Source organism: Schistocerca piceifrons, chromosome X (genome assembly GCF_021461385.2).
Source record: "Schistocerca piceifrons isolate TAMUIC-IGC-003096 chromosome X, iqSchPice1.1, whole genome shotgun sequence".
NCBI classification, from domain to species: domain Eukaryota; kingdom Metazoa; phylum Arthropoda; class Insecta; order Orthoptera; family Acrididae; genus Schistocerca; species Schistocerca piceifrons.
This window is the reverse complement of record NC_060149.1, coordinates 117,279,824-117,300,743: the sequence shown is the minus strand read 5'-3', so window position 1 is coordinate 117,300,743 and position 20,920 is coordinate 117,279,824. Positions and strand designations below refer to the sequence as shown.

The 20,920-nt window shown below is 41.6% G+C and overlaps 1 protein-coding gene across 1 annotated transcript; it reads left to right on the top strand.

The window, feature by feature from the left end:
• Positions 1–1,899: 1,899 nt before the first annotated feature.
• LOC124722207 (serine/arginine repetitive matrix protein 2-like) lies at positions 1,900–3,114 on the top strand. The gene is made up of 2 exons (XM_047247403.1): positions 1,900–2,044; positions 2,441–3,114. The coding sequence occupies exons 1-2, from the start codon at positions 1,900–1,902 to the stop codon at positions 3,112–3,114; spliced, it is 819 nt and encodes a 272-aa protein (XP_047103359.1).
• Positions 3,115–20,920: the final 17,806 nt, after the last annotated feature.

The window sequence follows — 20,920 nt, the reverse complement described above, 5'->3', positions numbered from 1 at the left end:
ACCAGGTTTTAAAATGGATTTTGCTACATAAGGAATAAACAGTGGCAATAACAGTGTCCATAAAATGTTAGCTGCCAGTGTGCTACTTTGCTAAATGCCGTCCACACTATTAGATCTGCGTCAGAGTGATGCAATATTTAACTTAAAAAACAAAAAGTCCGCGAGAGCATACGAGAATCTTTCGCGGGTGGCTTTCAATCAAAATGTTTGTCATTAAAAGTCGTCTTACACAGGCACTACAAAACGGAAGAATGGTGAATGGTGGTCAGCCATAAAAGATAAATATATACAGTTGCAGACGTTTAGGTTGGACTTTTTGAGATATACAATTCATACTACAGCACTTACAGTTTAGGAATGGTGTTGGAAAAGAGCACACTGGCGGCAAAAACTTTCACTTTGTATAGCTGACGATCTTTGAACGGCTAACCAGACTGTCATCAAACAAGTCGTGACAATCCCCATTAAAGCAACTTTAAAATAAACTACAATGAAATGGGTCCATTCATTTGGGAGTTTTGATGCCTCAGATAGTGAAAGTTATTACAGCCACTTTTTACGTCGGGGCTAAAAGGTATGCAGAAATAAGTTACAGACAAAAGAACTGGGTCATTTAAGAAAGGAAATCTTGTAATTCATGAGAGAGGTACGTCAGATTTCTTTACGAATTTTCGTCGTCCGGTTCCCTTGACAGTCTATTGCTGTGGCCAAACGGACTGCGAGCACCGGCACCAGACTCTGTGCGTGACGTCACTGAGCGGGCGCGCAGGCTTTCCTCTATAGGGGGTGCTGCCGCTTGTGTCGCGAAGAGAGCTCTCAAGAATCTCAGAGACCATCGAGAAGACAGCAACATCAGTTCTCACTCTGGGACCTCGGTCCACAGAAGAGAAAAGCAAATTATCATTGTTGCCAACTACGTTGGCGCTCATCCCCGCGTGCACCTGCATGCAAATTTCTTCGGTTGACATTTGCGTTCTTCAGGAAGAAGGCAAAGTCACCTAGGGCAGTTAGATTAGGGAAAGACGTGGTCCAGGCCCCCTTCGCGTGGGACCAGTTCGCGCCCACAAGGCGAAGGCTAGTCCTATCTTCTTTTGACCAAACTTCCACACGCCCCAGAAATGGTTAGGTACACAGAAAGTAGGGAAGACTCCGAACTCACAACCCCGTTGCCATCCTCAAGCGACCACCTAGAAGATCAGCAGGAGCTGATGATAGCCCTACATGATGCTGCAGACGCATTAACCACCCCCAACAGTTCCAGGTACGAGCAGGGGCTGTAGCCCAACCTCGACGCCATGGAGGAAGAAGAAGACGTTCTGGACCCAGCACCTGCACCAGAACCTATGGACCACGAGGCGATCTCCTGGAAAAGGAAGACGCAAGACGCCACCAGTGCAGAAGGAGGAGAATCCGGAGACAAAAGGGTCTGCGACTCGTGCAGCCCCGGAAACGACAGACTCATTTACCCAAAAAGACCGCTCCAGCCGCCTCCAATGACCAGGTGTCCCCCGCCCAAGTGGTCACAACGAATAGCTTCTCATCATTAGCAGTGGCACACCCAGGCCCCGTAGAGGCCGCTGCAAAGAGCGCCCAGTCATCCACCAACTCTAAGATTGCTCCCATCATAGCACTGTACAGTGGCTCCTACATGGAGCTGTACGAGAGCCTAAATGAGACAACCACACACGTCTTCCATATAGTAAAATCAGCCCAGAGGGGGTGGGGGGGGGGTGGAGGGGGGACACCCTCAAAATCTCAACGAAGAATGCAGAAGACTATGTCAAAATGCTGCGAGAACTAAAACGCAGGAACATACCATTCTACACGCACTCATCAGGAAAAGACAGCCCACTGAGAGTAGTAATACACGGCATGCCACACTCCTTCACAGCCGACAACATGAGGAGGGCCCTGGCAGGCACGACAAGGGCAGTGACCAAGATGAAGTCCCCAAAAACACGAAGGCCCATGCCACTATTTGAAATAGTGGCTACAAACAATGCACAGAATAGGACAATACGGAATGTCAAGACCATAGCTGCCTGTGATGTGACAATCGAAGACCCAAGAATTAACAAGGGAACCTCCCCATCGCACCCCCCTCAGATTTAGTTATAAGTTGACACAGTGGATAGGCCTTGAAAAACTGAACACAGATCAATCGAGAAAACAGGAAGAAGTTGTGTGGAACTGTGAAAAAAATAAGCAAAATATACAAACTGAGTAGTCCATGTGCAATATAGGCAACATTTTTCATAGTTCCACACAACTTCTTCCTGTTTTCTCGATTGATATGTGTTCAGTTTTTCCAGGCCTATCCACTGTGCCAACTTATAACTAAATTTGAGGGGGGTGAGATGGGGAGGTTCCCTTGTAAGAAGAAGCAGGCACAATGCTATAGGTGCCTCCAAACTGGACACGTGTCACGATACTGCGACAGGCCGCAGAAATGTGTCAGATGTGCAGGAGACCACCGCAGCAACGAGTGCCCCGTACCCAGAGAAGAACCGGCTAAATGCTACGACCGTGGGGAAGCGCACCCAGCCAGTTACGGCGGCTGCAGGACCCTATTACAGGCCCAGATCAGACAGGAGGCAGCGCACAGGAAACCAGGAGCGACCTACGCCGGTACACCTAGCGCCACCGCCAGCCGAGGAACACCCCCAGCGCGAGCACAGCGGCCCGCCAGCCCAGCAGAAACCCAGAAGCGGCGCCAAGAAACCGAGCGGAAACACAGAAAACCACACAAGCACCACGACCGCTGCCCCGCCGCCACCTGCTGAAGAGGCCGAGAACGGAATCAACGCAAGAGGGCCAACCAACACAAGAGAATCACACAGTAGAAGCACAACGCCACGACCACCGCCAGCAGCAGGAAGCCACAGCAGACAACTCCTGCAGCACAGAAGCACGGCAAAACGTCAACACGACAACCACAAGAGGAGAAGCCGCCCCACAAGCACCGGCAATTGCAGACATCGCACCCCTCATGGCAGTCATGATGGAAGCCATCGTCACGCTCAAGAGCGCGACAGAGAAGCTAGCCACCTACATGGCCAACACGAGAACCGCCCCAAGAAACCAAGGTGGCAGATAGACCCATACAAGGGCTAAGAATCGCGGTGTGGAACGCAAACGGTCTACCACAACAGGCAGACGAATTCCGTCAGTTCATATACGACGAAGCCATAGACGTATGCCTCATATGTGAGACGTTCCTGAAGCCTGGTGTCAGGGTAGGAGTACCCAACTACGAATGCCACCGGAAGGACCGACCAACACACAGGGGAGCAACGGCTATCTACATAAGAAGGTCACTCCGGCACCACCGCCTCGAACTCCCGCGTCTCAACACGCTAGCGGCAAATGGAGTGACAGTCGACGCGACGCTAGGAAGAATACACTTCATTGCCATCTACAGACAACCTGGCCGGAACGGAACACTCGACCCGGCTGACATAGAAGCCCTCCTATCAATCCCAGGAAACATCTTCGCAGGAGGCGACTACAATGCGAAGAACCATGCGTGGCTGGCCAGAGTGGCCGAGCGGTCCTAGGCGCTAGAGTCTGGAACCGCGCGACCGCTACGGTCGCAGGTTCGAATTCTGCCTCGGGCATGGATGTGTGTGAAGTCCTTAGGTTAGTTAGGTTTAAGTAGTTCTAAGTTCTAGGGGTCTGATGACCTCAGAAGTTAAGTCCCACAGTGCTCAGAGCCATTTTTTGAACCAAGCGTGGAACTCGCGGGTAGCCGGCCGGAGTGGCCGTGCGGTTCTAGGCGCTAATATCTCGAGCCGAGCGACCGCTCCGGCCGCAGGTTCGAATCCTGCCTCGGGCATGGCTGTGTGTGATGTCCCAACAGTCCGACATACTACGCAAAGAACTACAACCCGGACATACTGGATGTGGCCATGGTCAAAGGACTTCCCCTAGCCATCCACGCCAGCACACGCAACGCGCTGGCCTCGGATCACAAACCAGTCATCTACGACATCGCCCTGGAAGGACTCGCTCCGCCTAAAGACGGACTCGACCTCCGAGGCATCAGATGGCAGAGCTACAAGCAACAGCTAACCGAACACCTCGCCACACCACCCGATCCGGACGTCGTCGGAGCCGGGGAAACCATCCGATACATGACAGAGAGAGCCATAGACGCAGCCGTAGCAGCCACGCCAGCAAGGAGGGAAGAGGAACAGGACACCACTCCACACCACCTCCCCCCACAAATAAGGACAGCAATAGCAGATAAAAACAGACTCTTCCGAGAATGAACCAGAACAAGAAACCCAGCAACCAAGAGGCAAGTGAACAAGCTACAACGAGAAATAAAGGCAGCAGTGGAGGAGCACAGAATACAAACTTGGTCCGCTAGGATATCCGCACTTAGAATCGAAGATGGGACTGCCTGGAATACCACTAGGAACCTCCTACGCCACTACCAAAGAATACCACCACTCATAGTGGCGAACAACGCCGTATGTGAGCCCAACAGCAAAGCGGACGCTCTTGCGGACGTGTTTGCACAGAACTTTACACCAATAGAAGACCCGAGCGACCCGGAGCACATTGAAATGGTGAACAGCTGCCTCCCCCTGTTCCTGAACGCACAAGAAGAGGAAGACCAGATTCAAAAAATCACCACTGAAGAAGTCAAGATACAGCTGAAATACCTAAACCCACGAAAAGCGGGTGGAATAGACCTGCTCACCAACAAGATGCTAAAACAAATGCCAGACGAACCTGCTGCAATCCTCGCGAAGTCCTTCAATGCCATACTGAAGACGAAGATATTCCCTTGTACCTGCAAACACGCCAAACCGGGAAAGGATCCCACCCAACCGTCAAGTTATAGGCCTATAAGCCTGCTACTGGCGATCTCAAAATTCGTTGAACGCTTCTATCTAGCAAGACTACTGCAACACGTGAACGTGGATCAGCTACTACCCAACGCACAGTTCGGCTTCCGAGCTGGGCTCTCAACAACACAACAACTCTTACGAGTCACGGAGGAGGCCATGGAAGCGATGGAACGAAGAGAATTCTTTGGCGCAGTGTTTCTGGACGTATCCAGAGCATTTGATTCAGTATGGCATGAGGGCCCACTATTCAAACTACTGGACAGAGGCGTGCCGGTGTCACATGTGACACTACTGAAGTCATACCTTGAAGGCAGAACATTTAACGTAAAGGTGCAGAACAGAGAATCTTCAAGGAGAAGCATCCTGGCTGGGGTACCACAAGGCAGCGTACTGGGCCCGGTGTTGTACACACTATACACCAGTGACATCCCAACATCACACAACGATCACAGAACCCTATACGCGGATGATACAGCGCTCTACGCACGCAGTAGGAGTGCCAGAATCTTCAGACACAGACTACAACGAGCAACAAAAGAACTCTGCGACTGGGCGAAGAAATGGCGGCTAGCGTTCAATGGAACGAAGACGCAAGCAATCCCCATTTGCAGAAGAAAGTTCCCGATGGACCTACCACCAATAGAAGTACGCGGAACCGCAGTCCCCTGGAGCAGGACTGCGCTCTAACTGGGAATCACCCTCGACAGACGCCTCACGTGGAAGGACCACGTGACCAAAGGCAATGTGCAGACTCAGGATGCTCTACCCAATGGATGAGTGAATGTGTGTATATATTAAAAAAAAAAAAAAACGCTAACCAGCAGCGAAGAGTAAAGCATGGCACCAATAAGTGTTTGTCAAAGAAGCCACTCTTAAATGTATGTATACCCTAAACTTAATTCTTAAGCTTTGTCCACAGGAATAGCTTCACAGCTCATACTGTACGACACCGAGGAAGACAGAAGAGCCTTCCTCATAAGAAGAAAGGTGCATGCCGCCGCTCTCGTTGCAGTTCGCCGATTGCCCTCGGAGGATTCTTTCCGCAGTCGAAGGCGAAACGTCAGGGGAGAGTCTTATGTATGGACCACGGCATCTCAGCCCGGAAGTGTTAAGTGATATTTATTTGCATCCACTTTACAGATTTTATAAAGTGTCCAGACATGCGACTGTGAGCAGCTTCTATGTCCTCCTTGGCTAAAGGACATTGTATTACCAGGCTCGAGCCTACAATATACACTCCTGGAAATTGAAATAAGAACACCGTGAATTCATTGTCCCAGGAAGGGGAAACTTTATTGACACATTCCTGGGGTCAGATAAATCACATGATCACACTGACAGAACCACAGGCACATAGACACAGGCAACAGAGCATGCACAATGTCGGCACTAGTACAGTGTATATCCACCTTTCACAGCAATGCAGGCTGCTATTCTCCCATGGAGACGATCGTAGAGATGCTGGATGTAGTCCTGTGGAACGGCTTGCCATGCCATTTCCACCTGGCGCCTCAGTTGGACCAGCGTTCGTGCTGGACGTGCAGACCGCGTGAGACGACGCTTCATCCAGTCCCAAACATGCTCAATGGGGGACAGATCCGGAGATCTTGCTGGCCAGGGTAGTTGACTTACACCTTCTAGAGCACGTTGGGTGGCACAGGATACATGCGGACGTGCATTGTCCTGTTGGAACAGCAAGTTCCCTTGCCGGTCTAGGAATGGTAGAACGATGGGTTCGATGACGGTTTGGATGTACCGTGCACTATTCAGTGTCCCCTCGACGATCACCAGTGGTGTACGGCCAGTGTAGGAGATCGCTCCCCACACCATGATGCCGGGTGTTGGCCCTGTGTGCCTCGGTCGTATGCAGTCCTGATTGTGGCGCTCACCTGCACGGCGCCAAACACGCATACGACCATCATTGGCACCAAGGCAGAAGCGACTCTCATCGCTGAAGACGACACGTCTCCATTCGTCCCTCCATTCACGCCTGTCGCGACACCACTGGAGGCGGGCTGCACGATGTTGGGGCGTGAGCGGAAGACGGCCTAACGGTGTGCGGGACCGTAGCCCAGCTTCATGGAGACGGTTGCGAATGGTCCTCGCCGATACCCCAGGAGCAACAGTGTCCCTAATTTGCTGGGAAGTGGCGGTGCGGTCCCCTACGGCACTGCGTAGGATCCTACGGTCTTGGCGTGCATCCGTGCGTCGCTGCGGTCCGGTCCCAGGTCGACGGGCACGTGCACCTTCCGCCGACCACTGGCGACAACATCGATGTACTGTGGAGACCTCACGCCCCACGTGTTGAGCAATTCGGCGGTACGTCCACCCGGCCTCCCGCATGCCCACTATACGCCCTCGCTCAAAGTCCGTCAACTGCACATACGGTTCACGTCCACGCTGTCGCGGCATGCTACCAGTGTTAAAGACTGCGATGGATCTCCGTATGCCACGGCAAACTGGCTGACACTGACGGCTGCGGTGCACAAATGCTGCGCAGCTAGCGCCATTCGACGGCCAACACCGCGGTTCCTGGTGTGTCCGCTGTGCCGTGCGTGTGATCATTGCTTGTACAGCCCTCTCGCAGTGTCCGGAGCAAGTATGGTGGGTCTGACACACCAGTGTCAATGTGTTCTTTTTTCCATTTCCAGGAGTGTACAACTAGAGAATGGATCATATGTCTGACCCAGAGCAAGATTGATTAGGCATTTTTGTACTATAGGAAACTGTATTTACAATGTGCTCCGCTGCACTCTGTGCCAGTTACATCCGTGTGGTGTCAGCTAACGGGTGACTCGTAAAATGGCAACAGTTTCTATACTGGAGGTAAAACGAATACTTGAAAATTGACTTAAACCGTCCTGAGACTCAAGACCGAGGAAGCGTATTAATTATGTTGTGTCTGAATACAGTTTTATTAACTACTACTTTGAGGTTCTTAACACAAACTTCGACGAAGACGACGTAAGTATTACATGGAAGTGCTATATTAAAGCAGCGGAAACGTATTCCTCTCAGTGTGTGGTATTGTTTTCCACAATATTCTCAGATAAAAGTATCGCCGAATTAGGACTGATACCCACAAACAAAGTGATCCCACAAGTTGTGAGAAAAGGGGTTTATGTATTTCACGGACATAAGCCACTCCCCATTAAATAAATTACGCTTTTAAGTGCAGTTAATGTGCTGTGTGGGCGAAAAGCGAAACTTAAAATGAAGAGACTGAAGTGAAGAATGTGGAGCAGAAGAATTGTCGGTGTACACCCAGGAAGGTGTGGATGGTTTCATCAATAGTGTTATCCTGGACATACGAGGCAGAAAAAAAGTCCCCGAATGCTAGCGCCTAGAAGAACTGCAGAAAGGCACGGAGCTAATTGTTAAAGTCATAAGACATATTTTTTACAGGAAAAAAATTAGATATGTACTTGAATTAAAGAACACTGGTGGCTTACATTGATCGCAACAGCAGATCTGTGTAGTAGGCCACGGCTGCTGCCGTAACTGAATCATCAGGGACTCCATAATCGTGCGCCACCCACTAGTCCATACCTGATCGCTAGGTGTGGTAGGTCATGTCCATCACTGCTGAATCGCTTAGGGTTAACGACAGTTCTGTCTGCCAGGGAAACAGCATTGTGATTATGAATAATGGTAAGAGATCTGAATAGACTGTTTAAAGTGGATGACCTCCTATTGTAGAGTAAAGCTATATTATAAATTTATATGTCAAATTACAAGCTCATGGACGAACAAAGTTATTGGTACCCACTTAACGGGTTTTATAAAGTGTGCAGACATGCGACTATGAGGAGCTTTTATGTCCTCCTTGGCGAAACAATATTGTATCACCAGGTTGGAGGCTAAAATATACAGCTACAGAATGGATCATATGTTTGAGTCAGTACATGACTGTTTAAGCATTTTTGAACTTTATCAAACTGTATTTACAATGTTTCTAGAATAATAGAGGACTTGCCCGCGAAAGGCAAAGGTCCCGAGTTCGAGTCTCGGTCCGGCACACAGTTTTAATCTGCCAGGAAGTTTTGTATTTACAATGTGTTTCACTGTACTCTGTGCCAATTACATCCATTAGGTGTCAGCTAACGGATGATTTGCAAAACAGTTGCCGTTTGTCTACGGGAGGTAATGAGAATATTCGAAAATTAACTTCAACTCTCCTGAGACTCAAGACCGAAGAAAGGTTACTAATTATATTGTATCTGCATACAGTTTTAATTATCTACTTCTTATAGGTTCTTAACACAAATTCCAACAAAGGCGACGTAAGAATTACAGAGAAGTGCTTCATTAAAGCAGAAGAAACGTATCTCTCTCAATCCAGGATATTGTTTTCCACAATACAGCGAGATAAGTATATAACCGAATTAGGACTGGTACCCACAAATAATGGTATCCCAAAGTCGTAATAAAAGAGTTTATATATTGCAGAGACTTCAGCCATTCCCCGTTAAATAAATTACGCATTCAAGTGCAGATAATGTTTTGTTTGGACGAAAAAGAAAACTGAAAATGAAGAGACCGAAGTGAAGAATGTGGAGCAGATGAGTTGCCAATGTACACCCAGGAAGTTGTGGAGGGTTTCATCAATAGTGTTAGCCTGGAGGTACGAGGCAGAATAAAGATATGCTATCGCCTAGAAGAACTTCAGAAAGGACCAGAGGTATTTGTTAAAGTCACAAAACATTTTGTTTACAGAACGGAAATTAGATATATACTTGTTTAAAGAACGCTGATGGTTTGCATTGACCACAATGGCAAATCTGTCTGGTAGATCACGGCTGCTGTCGTGACTGAATCATCAGGGACGCTGTAATCGTGCACCACTCACCAGCCCATATCTCATCGCTAGGTGTGGTTGTTGCTTTCTGTCATTGGTTCGAGTAATCGTCATCCTGTGTTTACCATACAAATACAAAAGATGACAAATGAGACGGAGAAGTGACAAATACTAAGACAGGTGTTAGTCAGATCTAAGACACAGCATTTCGGTGACTTAAAGTAGATATCACTAATGTGTGAAGAGTCACACGTGTTTCTGTCATTCAGCTCAAATAATCAGTTATAGAATCCATACAGTTTTAATTATTTTACGTGGAAATATGCATTCCAGGGTTCGATCTACACACGATAATTGAGAAGTGACAGATATATACACACATCAATTAGTCTTGCATCACCTCAGTTCCCAGAACTCCTGAAGATAGACATTGAATGTGGATATCGTATCACAGACACAGTCCCTTTGACTGTTCAGAGATGTCACTAAACCCGCTCAAAGATGTAAACAACCATGCATGAGCAGCGCCTATGAGACGGAGGGGATCCGATGGCCGATCAGTTCCAGTCATTCCACCGGGAAGAACATACATGGCTCTTGTTGTCTGTAGTTCAGCCATGCCTAGACGGTGAATACCGTGGTTCGATCGCGTCCGCATTGTTACTTTGTGTCAAGAAGGGCTCTGAACAAGGGAAGTGTCCAGGCGTCTCGGGGTGAACCAAAGCGATGTTGTTTGGACATGGAAGAGATACAGAGGGACAGGAGCTGTCGATGACATGCTTCGCTCATGTCGCTCAAGGGCTGCTACTACAGTGGATGACCGCTACCTACGTATTTTGGCTAGAAGGAACACTGACAGCAACGCCACCATGTTGAATAATGCTTATCGTGCCACAGGACGTCGTATTACGACTCAAACTGTGCGCAATTCGCTACATGATGCGCAACGTCACTCCCGACGTCCATGTCGATGTCTATCTTTGCAACCACGACACCATGCAGCGCGGTACAGACGGGCTTCAACAACTTACCGAATGGACCGCTCAGGATTGGCATCACGTTCTCTTTACCGATGAGTGTCGCATATGCCTTCAACCAGACAATCGTCGGAGACGTGTTTGGGGGCAACCCGGTCAGGTTGAACGCCTTAGACACACTGTCCAGTGAGTGCAGCAAGGTGGAGGTTCCCTGCGTGTTTTGGGGCCGACGTACGCCGCTGGTGGTCATGGTAGGCGCCGTAACGGCTGTATGATACGTAAATACCATCCTCCGACCGATAATGCAACCATATCGGCAGCATATTGGCAAGGCATTCGTCTTCATAGACGACAATTCGCGGCCCCATCGTGCACATCTTGTGAATGACTTCATTCAGGATAACGACATCGCTCTACTAGAGTGGCCAGCATGTTCTCCAGACATGAGCCCTATCGAACATGCCTGGGGTAGATTGAAAAGGTCCGTTTATGGACGACGTGTTTCACCAACCACATTGAGGGATCTACGCCGAATCGCCGTTGAGGAGCAGGACAATCTGGACCAACAGTGTCTTGATGACCTTGTAGATAGTATGCCACAACGAATACAGGTATGCATCAATGCAAGAGGACGTGCTACTGGGTATTAGAGGTACTGGTGTGTACGGCAATCTGGACCACCACCTCTGAAGGTCTCGCTGTACGGAGGTGCAACATGCAATGTGTGGTTTTCATTAGCAATAAAAAGGGCGGAAATGATGTTTATGTTGATCTCTATTCCAATGTTCTGTACAGGTTTCGGAACTCTCGGACCCGAGGTGATGCAAGACTTTTTGTGATGTGTATATAATTACTAAGGTTGGGTTATGTGGTCTCACCGACATCCAGTGAATTAAAGTTGATATGACTGGGTGGAAGCACATCGACACCCACCAACCTGGATCGATAAAGGGTTACACAAAATGGCAAAGTAGGTACTGACAGTAGTATTATGGTCTATATCTTGGTGGTATTCCATGCTGCACATCTGGATGATATCTATTCATCGTAAGCAAATCAGTACGGAAAATTCTAGTGAGAATAAATCTGAAAATACAAACAACAACTATGCATCTGCTCTAGAGAGTTTGGTTGGATGTGATAGAGACTAAATTATTCCTCCATGATATGTATAGAAGACATAGCTTGTCAAGTAGACCTGGACCATTACCTATTAAAGTATTCGTATATGTATCCGTAAGATTATTCTGCAACTTGTCTACTGGGAGTGAGTAATGCTAGATTAGATGGCGTTGTTCGTGACGTCTTATTACTGTTATGACTCCCAAAATTGGAATACATAGGTGTTACTTTGTTTTTTTAACTGGATGTGTATATGATGTGGAAGACTATAGTTTTAATGGATTACTCGGTAATGGCTGGTTGTACTACCTACTTGAAAAAGTCAATACGGACCTACAATGGTTTATAAAATAATGTGTGTTTGCCTGGAAACAGATTACACAAAACAGTTATACTGGCAGCCGAGCTAGTGGTGGAAGTCAAAGTTACTCTACCAGATGATTGAAAATCATTATGTCTGCTCCGTTACTTCCTATAGACTCGAGACTAGGAAACATGCTTTATTATGCTCTCGCAGCTATGGACGGCAGAACCATGCTCTCTCCAGATTTGTTGTGATTGTGGTTTTTTAAAGGTTGTCCGAACTATACGTCACTTATAGGAGGATCATGCGATCATGATGTGGCTTCCTAATTGTTTTTAGAACACACACACACACACACACACACACACACACACACACACACACACACACACACATATATATATATATATATATATATATATATATATATATATATATATATACAGGGTGAGTCACCTAACGTTACCGCTGGATACATTTCGTAAACCACATCAAATACTGACGAATCGATTCCACAGACCGAACGTGAGGAGAGGGGCTAGTGTAATTGTTTAATACAAACCATAAAAAAAATGCACAGAAGTATGTTTTTTAACACAAACCTACGTTTTTCTAAACGGAACCCCTTTAGTTTTGTTAGCACATCTGAACATATAAACAAATACGTAATCAGTGCCGTTTGTTGCATTGTAAAATGTTAATTACATCCGGAGATATTGTAACCTAAAGTTGACGCTTGAGTACCACTCCTCCGCTGTTCGATCGTGTGTATCGGAGAGCACCGAATTACGTAGGGATCCAAAGGGAACGGTGATGGACCTTAGGTACAGAAGAGACTGGAACAGCACATTACGTCCACATGCTAACAGCTTTTTATTGGTCTTTTTCACTGACGCACATGTACATTGCCATGAGGAGTGAGGTACACGTACACACGTGGTTTCCGTTTTCAATTACGGAGTGGAATAGAGTGTGTCCCGACATGTCAGGCCAATAGATGTTCAATGTGGTGGCCATCATTTGCTGCACGCAATTGCAATCTCTGGCGTAATGAATGTCGTACACGCCGCAGTACATCTGGTGTAATGTCGCCGCAGGCTGCCCCAATACGTTGTTTCATATCCTCTGGGGTTGTAGGCACATCATGGTACATATTCTCCTTTAACGTACCCCACAGAAATAAGTCCAGAGGTGTAAGATCAGGAGAACAGGCTGGCCAATTTATGCGTCCTCCACGTCCTATGAAACGCCCGTCGAACATCCTGTCAAGGGTCAGCCTAGTGTTAATTGCGGAATGTGCAGGTGCACCATCATGCTGATACCACATACGTCGACGCGTTTCCAGTGGGACATTTTCGAGCAACGTTGGCAGATCATTCTGTAGAAACGCGATGTATGTTGCAGCTATTTGGGCCGCTGCAATGAAGTGAGGACCAATGAGATGGTCACCAATGATTCCGCACCATACATTTACAGTCCACGGTCGCTGTCGCTCTACCTGTCTGAGCCAGCGAGGATTGTCCACGGACCAGTAATGCATGTTCCGTAGATTCACTGCCCCATGGTTTGTGAAACCCGCTTCATCGGTAAACAGGTAGAACTGCAACGCATTCTCTGTTAATGCCCATTAACAGAATTGCACTCGATGATTAAAGTCATCAGCATGTAATTGCTGATGTAGCGACACATGAAACGGGTGAAAGCGGTGACGATGCAGTATGTGCATGACACTACTTTGACTCAGTCCACCGGCTCTCGCAATGTCCCGTGTACTCATGTGTGGGTTCACGGCAACAGCAGCTAACACACCAACTGCACCCGCTTCTCCTGTGACGGGCCTGTTACGGACCCGTTTGCGTGCTACGACCATATCTGTTGCATACAGTTCGCGGTAGATGTTTTGCAATGTGCGGCACGTTGGATGCTCTCTGTCCAGGTACCGTTCGGCATACACCCTGCAGGCTTCAGCTGCATTTCGTCGACACTCGCCATAGATGAGTATCATCTCCGCCTTTTCAGAGTTCGAATACACCATGGTCACACTTCCTACAACAGTACACTATCACAGACGTCTGGTAACACGGTGTCCTACAGTTGGTCCGCATGCGGAGACGAATGCAGAATAACAATAGCAGCAAGCGCTACATGCGGACACTGCGACAGCTAGACCAAACCACAACAGTGCACTACAGCCACACTCGTAAACACGGTCGTCATCGTAAACATGTCCCTGCAGATGCTGCTCGCCGTGTTACAACACGCGACTGAACGTCGGAGGTTTCGAGCGTCAACTTTAGGTTACAATATCTCCGGATGTAATTAACATTTTACAATGCAACAAACGGTACTGATTACGTATTTCTTTATATGTTCAGATGTGCTAACAAAACTAACGTGGTTCCATTTAAAAAACGAAGGTTTGTGTTAAAAAACATACTTCCGTACATTTTTGTATGGTTTGTATTAAACAATTACACTAGCCCCTCTCCTCACGTTTGGTCTGTGGAATCAGTTCATCAGTATTTGATGGGGTTTACGAAATGTATCCAGCGGTAACGTTAGGTGACTCAGCCTATATATATATATGGCAGGAAGTTACCCTATTCGTCTGCACCAAAACTACACTACTGGCCATTAAAATTGCTACACCAGGAAGAAATGCAGATGATAAACAGGTATTCATTGGACAAATATATTATACTAGAACTGACATGTGATTCCATTTTCATTCAATGTGGGTGCACGGATCCTGAGAAATCAGTACCCAGAACAACCACCTCTGGCTGTAATAACGGCCTTGATATGCCTGGGCATAGAGTCAAACAGAGCTTGGATGGCGTGTACAGATACAGCTACCCATACAGCTTCAGCACGATACCACTGTTCATCAAGAGTAGTGACTGGCATATCATGATGAGCCAGTTGCTCGGCCACCATTGGCCAGACGTTTTCAATTGATGAGAGATCTGGAAAAGGTGCTGGCCAGGGCAGTAGTCGAACATTTTCAGTAGATTGATTTTGTTATGTTCTGGCTCATTAGCTCAATTTTATAAAAAATAAAAAATTGTTCGTTAACACTCACAATTTTTTATTTTCCACAAAATTGACCTAGTTATCCAGAACATACAAAAACAATCTACTATCCCTTTTACCTAACAATAGTATAATATAATATAATAATAACTATAATAAAAAATCATTTATTTTACATACATTTCCCATAGGTGACAGTAATGTAATTAAATAAATTACGTAATTAACTATTATTTTTAAAAAGCAATTTTTAAAATAAGCATTTTTACATAATTTTCTAGTTCCAAAAATTGTCCTATTTTTGACTTCTGTGAAAAAGATGTTTTTTAAAATTATTTTCAAATAAATTTTTCAAAAAGCATTTTTATAACTTTTTCTTAGCCCCAAAAATTGTCCTATTTTTGACTTCTGTGAAAAACGTGTTTTTTAAAGTTATATCAGATAGGTAAGAAAATTACTTTGCTATCAGCTACCTAGTTTCAGCTACTTTTTGAATGTAAGTAAAATTAATGAAAATGAATCAATTAAAACAAAAAGTAAATTATATTAAAAAATTTATTTGATTTTTAAAAAGTGCAAAACAACCTCACAATGTCCTATATACATCTTTCTGTGTTTTGGACTCCTCTGACCCTATGTACACAGCGCCACACGAAGGCAAAGTTCTAAATTAACAGAACCGCTTCTTTTATTTGGGCTGTTATTAAGTACATAAGCGAGTGTGTTGGATGTTTTAGCCAAATGGCTAGCACTCTTCATACAAATACGTTATAATGACCTTTGATATGTGCACTCTCATTGATCAACGATTGTGTGAAGTTAGGTTGAAGTAAAGGAGCTTGAAGATTGTATATATAGTTGGAGTTCTACTGACAAAGTATCTCCTAAAAATCAACTTCTACATCAATTTATTTCAGGCTCAAATTAATTATTTTCTTAACATTAACTTATTTTTAAATTAGAGAACAGATGTGAACAATTGATTAATGTGATTTGAACACCAAAATTAGAAACAAAAAATAGAGAAAATTATATCTAAAGTAAAGTATGTTCCCATGTAATTTTCAATTAACATACATCAGTGCCATCTGTTGACAGAAGGTGGAATCTAGTTAGTTCAGACTAATGTTCACAAATGTCTCTACAGTTCTGAAAGTGCAACTCTAAACATATAAAATGTAACAAATGGGCAGCTTGAAGATATAAAATGCAGCAAACACAATATTTCTGTTTTAAAATGCAACAAAGCGAATCTTTTCTTCAAATACGTTTGTCCGGAACCAACAGTAAGCCATATACCGAATTTCATCATAATAACTTAATAAACAAAATTTTCATGACTCAGCACCATTTCACTTTAGATTCAGTGACGATTTCTCAGTCAAATATTAACCGATTTTAAAAATTTATAATGCTAACATAATCTACATAAAAAAAGCTATCCATTAAAAATATAATAAAATAAATCAGAAATCATATCATAAGAAACATGATAAAATTTTCAGTTTTTATTTTTTCTATCTCTCTTAAAATGTTTCAGAAATGTGTATAAGAATGAGGTTAACACTTTCATAAATTGTTTTTAGTTTTTCATTCATTTACAGAGAAGCAAATGTTTATAATTAAAAATATTCAGTAAGTAATCTATGTTGTGCATCATATGTAGGATTCATTTACCATACATAATTACATAAGCAAGTGTATCATTCGGAATTTTATCATTAAAATTTGCACAAAGTTTCATAGTAGTTTTCTGTCTAGTTACAACAATCTTTCTGTGTGTCATATTGAATACATAAATTGGATAATTACTTATAAAACTAAATGGATTAATATCAATATCTGATTTTAGTAACGTAATCCTTTTAAAATCAAGAAATGCATCATATGCTTTAAGAAAATTATTTGGTGGATTAATATTCCACATTTCTTGAGGAAAAACTTCATTTCTACCATTTTTAAATAAATATTCTGTAGTTTAATTTGGTCAAATAATGATGAATCAACTAATTGATTATTTTTATGATTTGTCTGAAATGTGACAAATTCGAAGTATGGCATATCAAATTCTGTAGAGTTATAGTAATTTGTGATATCTAGTCCAAACTGTTTTTACCAGATAATCCAGCAACTTCTTGTGTTTGAAGTTCATAAAAAGAAATAGGAATTTTCGGATTTTTAAGAATAATTTCACGTTGTTCAAGTTTATAATTTGGTTCATATTTAACATCAGGCACACTAATTTACATAGAGTCTAGAACTGTTTTTCCTTCTGTAGGAAGAGTATCTTTTATTTCAATTCCAGCATCATTTTTATCAGTCCAACGAAGAATTACATCTCCAGAAGATGAACTACGTGTAAAAATTACAGTTAAATCTTCTTCCAACATAATTTCTTTATAATCTTTAAAAAATCTACCAACTAATGATAATGGATAAAGTATTTAATTTCTTTTACTATTTATTTTTCCTGTATTAATTATATGTCCTTCTGAACTTATTTTATCAGTAACAGATGAAGTTAGATGAAGTAAAACAGATGAAGAAATAAAAGGATGTTCAATTCTAGATAAAATATCATTTCCTTCCTTTTTTGTGACAAATTCAAACAATTTAGCTACATAATAATCAATTAATTTTTTGTTTGATTTTCCACCATAAGTTGGGTAACCTATACCATCATTTCCAATAATACTAAAATTCATATACAATTGCGCTTAATTTGGATGAAGCCAACCATCACCAATATTTATTTCAATTTCTGTATCTTCGTTAGGAAGATTTAAATTATTTTTAGTTTTCTCATTCACAGGGATTGAGTAAAACTGATAACTTTCAATTTTATTCATGATTTTTTAAGGAAATTATTTATTAGCAATAGCAAACCAGACTTCAGTCTGTGACTAAGATATTTCTAAGACAACTGTTACAATAGCACCCTTAAAGTCAATTAAACTATCATTTTCATCAGTTATAGTAATTTCTAGATCTTAAATTGTATCAAAAATTGGAACATTTACAGGATAATTCGGTTCATAAATTATTGGTCCACCAAACTCTGCATTATGTTAGAATGAAGGAATAATATTATTTTCTTTATGAAAATGATCATTATGTTTTACATACATTCCATCAGCAAGAATAAAATTTATATTTATTAATTCAATAGGAATTACTTTAGGAACATCCTTAGCTACAGCTTTTTCATTAGGTAAAACAACTTGACTATTAAAACCAAGTAAACTTCCAATAATATCCTCTATATCCATATACAATTTTACTTTCAATAACAATTCTGATTAAAATTTCATCTGCTTTGAAGTGTATTTTAGGTTTTTTCAAATTAATAAGTTTTTCGAAATTTTTAAAACTATATTGACCTACAGGAATTGTTATCGTTTCTCCATCACAATAAAATTTATTATTTTTTGTTGTAATATTTGGAGTTAAAAAGTTGAATAAAAACCAACTAGTGAAACATTAGTATAACTATCTCGTATTGGAACAGTTAATTGTTTTCAAAGTATTGAAGATATATCACTAAGTTGAAATAATCCACTCATTTATTACTGAAAAAAATTATTAAATAAATGAACAAAACAGATTGGGAACCTAAAGTAAGAATTCCAGAAAATAAGTTAAAAAACAAACATGGTAATCTTTTACCAAATTATGTAAGATGTGCAATAATTGGACCAAGTGGTTGTGGAAAAACAACATTAATGATTGATAATTATATTTTAGCTCCAGGTTGGTTAACCTGGAATAAAAATAAACATTTATATGCTTATTCAAAAAGCTTAGATCAGCCAAAGTTCAAGAATTTATAAAACAATGTAAACAATTTGGAGATAAAATTAATGAAAATATTGTTAATTTTATTGAAAATATTGGAGAAGTTATTCCTTTAGATGAATGCGAAAATAATTCAGTTGTGATATTCGATGATTTTATTCTGGAAAATCAAGATATAGTTAGAGAATATTTTACTAGAGGCAGACACAAAGGTATAGATTGTTTTTAGTTAGTTCAAACTTATTCAAAAATACCAAAACAGTTAGTTAGAGATAATCTAAAACTTTTGAATATATTTAAACAAGATGATACAAATTTAAATCATACTTATCATGAATTTGTTGGTGGAGATTTAAAGTTTGATAATTTTAAAGATATGTGTAGTAAATGTTGGAATGATGAGTTTGGATTTTTCACAATAGACATGACTAGGAAACCAAATGATGGTAAGTTTAGAAATAAAATACAACAGTTTATAAACCTTTAATTAATTTTATCTCTAATAAATGGACACTTTAAAAATGATATTACATATCTATTAGACGTTGATGATGATATTTTACCTGGAAAAATAAATGAACTTAGGTTTTAATTACTTAAAAAAAATATGAAAAATCAAAAAAAGTAGAATTAATTTATGGCCAACATTTCACAAATTGTTCATGGTCTAACGATAATACTACATGTGACCAGACACATGGGGTTGTTGTTATTATTATTATAAATGTATAAGTAAAACAAATTACCTAATTACTTTATTTAAAAAAATTAAACATAATCATAAATGTTAAACATAAACATACATGTTAAACATAAACAAAAACATAAATGTTAAACATAAACATCAACATAACTAGTGTTTCTTCCTCCTTAATAAATTTGTGCAGAGTACGATTTAAAAATTGTTAAACAAGCTAAAAAAAAGGAAGAAAGCTGAAGAATTAAAAGAACAATTTAAGCATTGAGAAAAGCAACCAAGAACAGAATATGAGAAATATAAAATGGAAGATCAACCTGTTATTGACCCAATTGAACAAGTTAAACAAATAATCGAAGGATTAGGTGATGATGTTTTAAATGCTATTGAAGAAAATAGAGAAGTTGTAAAACAAATGCTTCCATATCATCATCATATAGAAGATTTTGGAGACTGATCACCAATTACACCATAAGTGAATCAGAAGTTCAACATATTTTGAATAAATACCAAGAAGAAAAAGAATCAAGTAGTACATTAATCGGAATGAAGATAAAATTTTTGGTTTAAAACCTGTAGGCATGTTTAAATATGTTGGTAATTTACATGTTGAATTCAGTGGAGATAAATTAAAAATTGATGAAAAAACATATGAAGGTACAGATGGATTAATGAGCCTTTTAACTGAAAAACAAATTACTATAAATGATATGAACGAAAAATTCGATGGTGTAGATTTATCAAATTATGCAGATATTATATAATTCAGGAGCATTGTATTCTGATAATAATCCAAATAAAATAAAATGAAGTAGAGGTAATAAATATAAATAACTGATAAAACCGATTTTGATGATTATATTCCAAACTGAAGAAAACATACTATAGATGATTCAGAACCAAGTTCTCCTGAAAAAATAGGTGAAGGTTTAATTTAAAATATTTAGAAAAACCAATTGAATATGTTTGGTTAAATGATGTTAGACAATTAATTGATAGATTAGCAATAATTCATGGTGAGGAACTATCTGAAAATAAGAATTATCACAACGAAAACAAATGTTAACCAATAAATTTAGTGATTTTATAATTGATAATCCAAAAGGAATTCCATATTTAATTAGATTTTTGAATAATCTTACACATAAATTTTGGAAAAGTCACAAATATGGAAAAGGATTAGTAAATATTTTAATTAAGAAATTGCCATTTGAAATGCAACTTCCTGGTTATAATTATTGTTGTCCAGGTACAAAATTAGAAGAAAGATTATCTGAAGGTGATAAAGGTATAAATCCATTAGATGAAGCTTGTAAAAACCATGATATTGCTCAT